The sequence below is a fragment of the Macadamia integrifolia genome, chromosome 6 (genome assembly GCF_013358625.1).
Source record: "Macadamia integrifolia cultivar HAES 741 chromosome 6, SCU_Mint_v3, whole genome shotgun sequence".
In the NCBI taxonomy this organism is placed as follows: Eukaryota; Viridiplantae; Streptophyta; class Magnoliopsida; order Proteales; family Proteaceae; genus Macadamia; species Macadamia integrifolia.
Genome location: NC_056562.1, coordinates 37,178,887 through 37,187,588, shown reverse-complemented (window position 1 = coordinate 37,187,588; position 8,702 = coordinate 37,178,887). Strand labels below are relative to the sequence as shown.

The 8,702-nt window shown below is 40.2% G+C and overlaps 1 protein-coding gene across 1 annotated transcript in view; it reads left to right on the top strand.

Annotated features, from left to right (window-relative positions):
- Positions 1–7,184, top strand: part of LOC122082266 — a 21,863-nt gene extending 14,679 nt beyond the window's left edge. The window contains exons 8-9 of the mRNA XM_042649729.1: positions 5,424–6,025; positions 6,635–7,184. Of these exons, the coding sequence (XP_042505663.1) occupies positions 5,424–6,025; positions 6,635–6,779 (747 nt within the window). The 3' untranslated portion in view covers positions 6,780–7,184. The remainder of the gene's footprint in view (positions 1–5,423; positions 6,026–6,634) is intronic.
- The last annotated feature ends 1,518 nt before the right edge of the window (positions 7,185–8,702 follow it).

Below are 8,702 nucleotides of genomic sequence, written 5' to 3'. Positions count from 1 at the left end.
CCCCCCCAAAACCCCCCTCTCCCTGGCAAGGCCAATTGTTACCACTAAAAATCAGCAGATATCATCCCCCATGAAAAGGAGAACTCCCCATTTGCAAACAGGACTCTAGCCTTCCTAGTGAGGAAGCGATATTGCCTAATGCAGGAGTAGATTACAAGTAACTAACTCCGCAGTTTATAACCCCAAACAATACAAATAGGAATAAGAAACAAAGAAATAATACCATCAAATAAATCCCCAAGGATACAATACCCATATAGGAGCAAAACAAGCCCAAAACCTAACCTGATAGGAGAGAGAAAGACCTGTTAAAGAGCTGGAGAGAGAGAGAGGTGCGGTCAGGGCTGTAGGAGTCCGATTGAGTTGCATTCTTGGGCGTAGATAGTCCCTAGGGAGGGCACAAAAACCCCCAAAGTTGAGAGGATTCTGACGGCTGGTTGTGAAGTTACAAGCTTTCTTGATATTCTGACCCAGGAGAGAAAACTGAGAAGAACCTTCAAGAACAGCAGTTAAATGTTTCCAACAGTGACTAGGTAAGGATCTTAGGACCCTTATGAGGCCTGGAATACCCTGATTGAAGACCTAGCTGAACGGAGTACAGAAGAGAGAAAGAGAGGAGATCGATCTCTCTCCTATTCCCACTAGGATTGCTGATCGGTTCTGATTTTTGGAGACTTTTATCAAAATCTGAACTATACCTCTTGAATGTTACGGCAAATAAAATAAAAAAGAAGAATAAAACAGATGGGGAGTTGAGAAGGGTGAAAGAGAATAAAGGAAGTGGCTATCTCAGCCTGGGCTTCTCACCCACAGCTATCTCAGTTGCTCTAAGCATTTAGTTGCAAACTTTCTTTCATAAATGCAAACTTTCTTTTATTCAAATCTGTCCAATAATGGAACATATGCCTCTCTATTTATAGAGGGGAAGTTTACAATCATACTAATATTAGGAGCTAGTTTCCCAATAGGACTAGACATTCTTACTACAACTAGGAACTAGTTTCCCAATAGGACTAGGACTTGACTTTATGACTCCAACATGGAGTAGGACTAACTAACTAATAGTCCATATAGGACTTTACAACCAACTAATGGCCTAATAGGCCTTTATTGAATTAAATAGCAATTAATTAAACTAATGAATAAAATCCCTGTTTTTCTAGCTCCTACCCATATTTTAGGCCCTATTAAAGTGGCCCATTTCAAAGAAAACCCATGGGATCAAAGGCCCAACACATACATAACACAACCCAAGGCTTATTTGCAATAAAATAAGCCTAAGTGACTTATCTACATCAACTCGCCCTCTCTTAGAAAAAATTCGTCCTCGAATTTTGTAGAGTGTGAGGGTGATTATATCATGGTGCACGTCCCTCTTCAAGCTGTAAAAAAATTCAGGTAGCTCTTTGATGATAAAGATTTAGTCTAGAATGTGAGGAACTCGATCTTCAAGATACTTTAATAGGATGACAAACTCCATATGCTCAACTTCAACATCTTCGGATGTATCCATAGGGTCATCTACATATGCACCTTTGATCTCTTCTAACTTTAATGCAACATGAAGCTCTTTTGGTTCATCTACCTGGTGGTTCCTAATCGGTTCCATTGATGGTTCAAACACAACTTCATTCTTGAACTCCTTAGGATCTTCTTCTTGGCTATTCACAATCATCACAGTTGTTGTAGTGTCAAGTTCCCTAGTCTCAACCTCATTGTCCATTGTGGCAACCTTGTTGCTTTCTACTTCTCCCGCATGAGTCTCGTTGATGGGAACATCAATGACTAGTTCTTCCTCAACAATAGGAATGGCTGAAAAAATTTTAACACTAACCTCAACTTTTGACTCTAGTTCACTGGTCAGAGGTGTCTTCTCTTGTTGCTCTTTTGCAATAGAGGCCGATGATTCCTTCATGCTATTGTCAAGTGTGGGTGGCTTTTGGACATCTAGTGGAAGGAAGTACATGTTTCGTTCATGCTCAGATAGGTACATGCCTACCAACTCATACTGCATTTCGTCCCATGTTTTAGGTTTACATTCTTGAGCTTGAAGTTGCCTTTCATGGACTTTCCATTGCATTCGAACACAAACACTCATCTGGGAACATGCATATTGGCGTTTTTGTGTCTCTGTTAAGTTGTAGTTGTCAAAGTACATGTCCAATTCACGCATCCATTCAAGGAATTTCCCATGAAAATAACGTGGCTGATCATTAGATTGGGCAGCAGTAGATGTATTCTGATGGGAATCCTGTGGAGGGAAGAGCCTTCTTTGAAAATATACAGGGAGGTATTGTGTCACTAACTCGTACTTCATCTCTTCCCAAGTCCTAGGCTCATGTCCTCGAACTCGGAGTCGCTTTTAATGGACTCTCCACCAATCTCTAGCATGACCAATCAACCGGAAACAAACAACTTGAAGCTTTTGTATCTCTGTCAAGTTATAGTAGTCAAAATATTCCTCTAGAGAATCTAACCAATCAAGGATGTAGAATGTATCCCTTTGTCCAGCGAAGTAACGAACTGATGGAACCATATTCGGTTAGGCCCTGATAGATTGTTTGGAGCTTTCTTCAACCGTAGTTCTGATACCACTTAATGCAGGAGTAGATTACAAGTAACTAACTCCACAGTTTATAACCCCAAACAAACAAATAGGAATAATAAACAAATAAATAATGCCATCAAATAAATCCCCAAGGATACAATACCCATTTAGGAGCAAAACCAGCCCAAAACCTAACCCGATAGGAGAGAGAAAGACCTGTTATAGAGCTGGAGAGAGAGGTGCGGCCAAGGCTGTAGGAGTCCGATTGAGTTGCACTCTTGGGCGTAGATAGTCCCTAGGGAGGGTACAAAAACCCCCAAAGTTGAGAGGATTCTGACGGCTGGTTGTGAAGTTACATGCTTTCTTGATTTTCTAACCTAGGAGAAAAACTGAGAAGAACCTTCAAGAGCAGCAGTTTAATGCTTCCAACAGTGACTAGGTAAGGATCGTGGGACCCTTATGAGGCCTGGAATACCCTGATTGAAGACCTAGCTAAACAGAGTACAGAAGAGAGAAAGAGAGGAGATCGATCTCTCTCCTATTCCCACTAGGATTGCTGATCGGTTCTGATTTCTGGAGACTTTTATCAAAATTTGAACTATACTTCTTGAATGTTACAGCAAATAAAATAAAAAAGAAGAATAAAACAGATGGGGGGTTGAGAAGGGTGAAAGAGAATATAGGAAGTGGCTATCTTTGCCTGGGCTTCTCACCCACAACTATCTCAGTTGCTCTAAGCATTTAGTTGCAAACTTTCTTTCATAAATGCAAACATTCTTTTATTCAAATCTGTCCAATAATGGGATATATGCCTCTCTATTTATAGAGGGGAAGTTTACAATCATACTAATATTAGGAGCTAGTTTCCCAATAGGACTAGACACTCCTACTACAACTAGGAATTCCAAATAGGACTAGGACTTGACTTTATGACTCCAACATGGAGTAGGACTAACTAACTAATAGTCCATATAGGACTTTACAACCAACTAATGGCCTAATGGGCCTTTATTGGATTAAATAGCAACTAATTAAACTAATGGATAAAATCCCGTTTTCCTAGCTCCTACCCATATTTTAGGCCCTATTAAAGTGGCCCATTTCAAAGAAAACCCATGGGATCAAAGGCCTAACATATACATAACACAATCCAACGCTTATTTGCAGTAAAATAAGCCCAAGTGACTTATCTACATCATTGCCTGGGTCCCCCATCTGAATCCTTAAACCACTGAATAGCCAAGACTCTTTTTCCTCAATCACAACTTGCTGCCTATTAGCAAAAGATATTTCTAGCCCTCAATTGATTGCCTAAACTCCGGTTTAATTGAATTGGTCTGACCCATTGGATCTGAGTACACCAATTTAACCATACCCGCATGATTTCTAAAGACCCCACATTCTCAGGTGGGCCCAGATTCTCAAAAGAATCTGCTATCAGTGCTAATCTGAATAACAGTAGAAGGGGGATCCAATTTTGTTGAATTTGATCATGTTCCATATTGGAAGAAGCCATAAGGCCCAGTGCTTCTAGAGGTAGTCAGCATTCAACAGGGATACCTTGAGATGCCTCTGAGGTCGAAGCTGATGCAGATAGACAATAATGTACTTCATTTTTTTCTTTTATCTTTATGCTGTTGAAGTCACTAATAGAAAGTTAGAGTTTGTTTCAGTTATTGAGTCCAAGTTAGAGTAAACTTTTATTTCAGTTTTAGAGTTTGAATAGGTTTAGTTTTTTTTTTTGTGACACACTGTAAATAGATGCTTGTAGTCCATCGTTGGACAGAGATTTTGAATGAAAATTATTTTTGGTCGAAACCGATGGCTGCCATGAGCGTACCTCTCTCTCTCTCTCTCACACACACACACACACACCTCTCCTTCCATTTCTTCTTCTTATTTCCTCAGTACCTTGTTGTGCTGCTACTGTTTCCCTCTTCTTTGTTTCATGCATTAATGCTGGGTTGAGGAATTTTTTTTAGAACTCCATTGAATCTTCATAGATCAAGCTGATTTTTTTTTTTTTGGTTTGGGTGGGGTGGGGGGAGAAGGTGGGTGGGGGTACTATCTTAGGGCGATCCAACCTGTGTAATCTGACCTCAAAAGCCAACAGGGATTTTGAAGAACAAATCAAAAGTGTAGAACTGGCTTCCATTGTTTCTCCGGGTCAAGCTTCAGAACGTTTATTCTCATTCTGCGGTTAAGTATTGGATCTGAGATTGCTTGCTTCTCTGGTAGGGTTTTGAGACGAAATCAGCACCAACGTTTCAGTTAGATTGGATTCCTACCAGGCAAGTTCTATCAATAGAAACCAGCAAGGTTTCCGCTGGTTTTCTTTTGCTGTTGGGACTTGTGAGTTTGAAGACAAAGTGTTATTTTATTTCCTTCCTAAAATTGCCACTCTTCTCTTTTATTACCACGTACCCATTGAATTTATTTCCCTTCCAAGTTTGTCCTTAATCATTAATTACAATTCCTTTCTTATCCTTCTCTTTTATCTACTTAACTACCCTTTCAAGATTCTGCCTATTTATAAGAGTGCCACCCTCTGAAACTTCAGTTTATTTACAGAATTTTGTTATTCCTTAGTAGTTGGCTGTTACACATTAGGGTGGGCACGTAAGCAAACCAAATAGGGTTTTCGAACCCCAGGACCGCATCAGCAGCCCATCTGGCTGTAGATCTCTGCAAACCATAGAACATCCTACTGCTCCTTTCCTCCCAAGTTCTCCAGATTGCCAGGGAAACAACCCTCATTAGCTTTTGGATGTGTAGTCTTATATTAGACAGAATGAATTTTTTCTTCAAACTCTTATGCTTTTAATTCGTGACTTTGGTAAGAATTGAATCAACTGACTTCTGTTAAATTTTTTAGAAGATTTCATTCCGGGACCGGCAAGCATCAACTACCAGAAACCACAGAGGAAGTTACAATTATGATCGAAATGACCACCATGGAGACAGGGAAGGGAACTGGAACATAAATTCGAAACAACGGGCTACTGGCCGCAGCCATGGTCGCCAACAAACTGAGAAGCCGTCCTCAAAGCCAGATCGCTTGGCGGCTACTGATAGTCGAGCCGACAGGCCATGGGATTCATACAGGCATGATCCGTACCCCTCATATCAGTCCCAGAATGGTCCATTCGACTCCTCCAGCTCATTGCACAGTGGCTCTAACAATGTAGCGTATGGCATGTACCCATTACCATCTCTGAACTCTAATGGCATAACACCGACAGGACCTGCTGTTCCATCTGTTGTCATGTTGTATTCCTATGATCACAACCGTGGTTTTGGTTCACCTGCTGAGCAGCTTGAGTTTGGGTCTCTTGGACCAGTGCATTTTTCTGGCGTAAATGATGTATCGCATCTCGGTGATGGAGGACCAGCTAGGAGTGTATATGAGCAGCAAAGGTTTCAAGGAGGATCTGCACGATCCTCGCCTGATCAGCCATCTTCTCCTCGACTTCATAGGTAAGTTAATGTTCCTCACCCCACCGATCCTTCCTTCTGTTTCTATTATATGTCATACTTTAGTCATGTAAAACCAGAATGCAATATGCCCAACTAGAAAAGCACCAACCTCATTTCCAGTTAAGGAGTTGCAGTTCTTCTACTGCCTGGGCCTTTACAACATCAAATGGCCCATTGCTATTCTGTACTGATTGTAGCTCCCTATGATAATTGTGCTGGACCCTCATTGACCTTCCTCTCCCACCCTCACCCTTCCCCACCCCCCCCAAAAAAAAAAAAAAAAAAAGAAAATGAAATGAAGGTCAAGCATTCACACATAGCACGAATGATGCTAAAACAGTTGGTCCCACATCTGGCTGGACACCTTTTGTGTACTAGTTGGAGCCTTGGAGGTGGATGCTAGTGACCTTCGACAGTTGTGACTTGTCCTTGACATGATGAACTAGAATATTGATGAGCATGTGCATTGCATTTGAACCTATGCCTGATTCCACTGCCGTGTCTTTTGTACTTGGAGTTATCAATTAGTTACTTCCTTTTTCTTTATTGGGATTGCTTGTGATGATGTCGATTTATTATCTTAACAGGGGGATTTGATTATTTTGCCAGATCGGCGTCCCAGAGGAATTATCAGTTGAAGGATGAGGATTTCCCACCTTTGTCTTTTCCGGAGCAGGGTGGTAATTTTGGTGGGAACAACTATAATGGAAAACATTCACATTATCAGGCCTTCTTATTCTCACCTCACTCCTAAAAAAGGATCTGGGTCTGGTGCTCAAGGGGTTTCTGTATATCTTTCATATAAATGAACGCCCTTTCGCTCTAGCGTAGTGTTTGTATGTACACTACAAAAGTCAATTTTTTTAACCTACACCTATATTACAGGCATAGAAGAGGATGGTGGAAGGGGAAATGGGGATATTCTTAATATTTTGTTTTCACCCCAGCTTTTATTTGTTTTCTTTTCTTCCTCGTTGGCACTGCTTAACTCCATTGTTTTACGTAGCTCCTTCAGGTTTAGAGTATAGTATTTTTTTTTAAATCCCCTTCTGTAGTAGGTGTTTAGATTCTTGATTTCAGTGTCAATTAACCCAAAATCTTTCCTTTTTCTGAACTGTAGCATATTAATTTAAATGATAAGTTCGATGATATAGCTTTACATTGTTCCCTAATGACAATGTAACCACCAGGTTCATCTTCTGTAGTGCAGGGGATGTGGCCACACGTAAAACTTTGACTGGTTAAGTGCCTCAAAATCTACTAAGTTGTTAAGCTGATTAACCCTGTGCAGTTCTTTCCAGTACACTGTAGAAACTTGCCCTAATTTATTAGCATTTTGGATGTCAAACTCTGGTATATTTACTGCTCATTTGCTGTTCTCATCTTTTTTTTCTTTGGTTTGTTTTGGGTGGAGATCTGTTAATTTTACAGAATAAATGTAGGTGATAAGGCATTTCTTGATCGGTCAACATATTTATTTAAGATGTCCAAACCAAAAGCAGGTGGAAAAGAAAGGAAAATTTAAGGGAAATGGCGAGGAATTGGGGTAGTGGGAAGAAAATTTCAGATTAGCATTTCTCAAGGGTAAAAAAATTCAAATTAATTGTTTAATGGCTAGGACAGCACATGCCATAGGGCGGAGCTTGATGTGATGGTATGGTTGTTTCATTGCAATCTATTGATTATGGGCAGAAAACAGCCTCTCGGGAAGCAAGCGTTAGTCTATATTTTGATCTCCCCACACCCTACAATTAGTGAGAATCTCGTGCATAAGATATGTCTAGGCAAGGTTAATCAACACTTGCAACTATTTTCCTCTAGGGAAAATTGTTTATGTGGGGGCAAGGGTATGGTCCCCACACCTAGACACTTGGGATGAAATAACAATTCTGCCCTCTATGAAATGAAAAATGACCCTTTTAATGATGCTTCATTGTATATTCTGATTGACCCTTGTATATACGTCCAGTAACCACATTCCCCCCACAGGGTACACTTCCCCTTTATTGCCTTTATTGTATACCTCACAGACTACTTAATAACTATTTAATACTACATAGACCATTAAATTGTTTTTTACCCTCAAGTCTTTTTCTACTTCTCTCTATTACTTGGAAAGCCTTTCAATGGTAATCTTGACCCTCCCACCAGGAAAAAAAAAATGGTTGACCCATCATATTTTTACCATAGCAAAGAAGCTGAACAATATACATGGCTGCAAATCCATCTCCATCACAGCAACATAACCTTATTTGAGAAAACAGACTCCCTTAAGAGATGCCTTTTTTGGGGTCTCTGGCACCAACCTCCATGATTAAGCGCTAATCGACTGATCATATTTCTAGTTTCAGAGCCAGATGTCTGTTATTTTAATTTTACAATGAATGGGACAGCTAATCCGGTACAAACTGTACTTCAATATTGCAGTTTTCGTAATAAAGTGAGAAAATGTCACGGCTTCAAAGTTACCAATAATGGTAAAGAAACTAAATTGCAAGAGAAATAGTTATCAAGGCAACACCTAGGTATCGGGAATGGGATCAGTCAAGGCCGATACCAATACAAAATCGATCCAGATCGGCTAATTCATGATCTGGCATGTACAGAATGAAAACTTCATTCTCGATTCTACGAGAATTTTTATGAAAGCGTTTCATTTGCTTCTCTTCCATGGAAG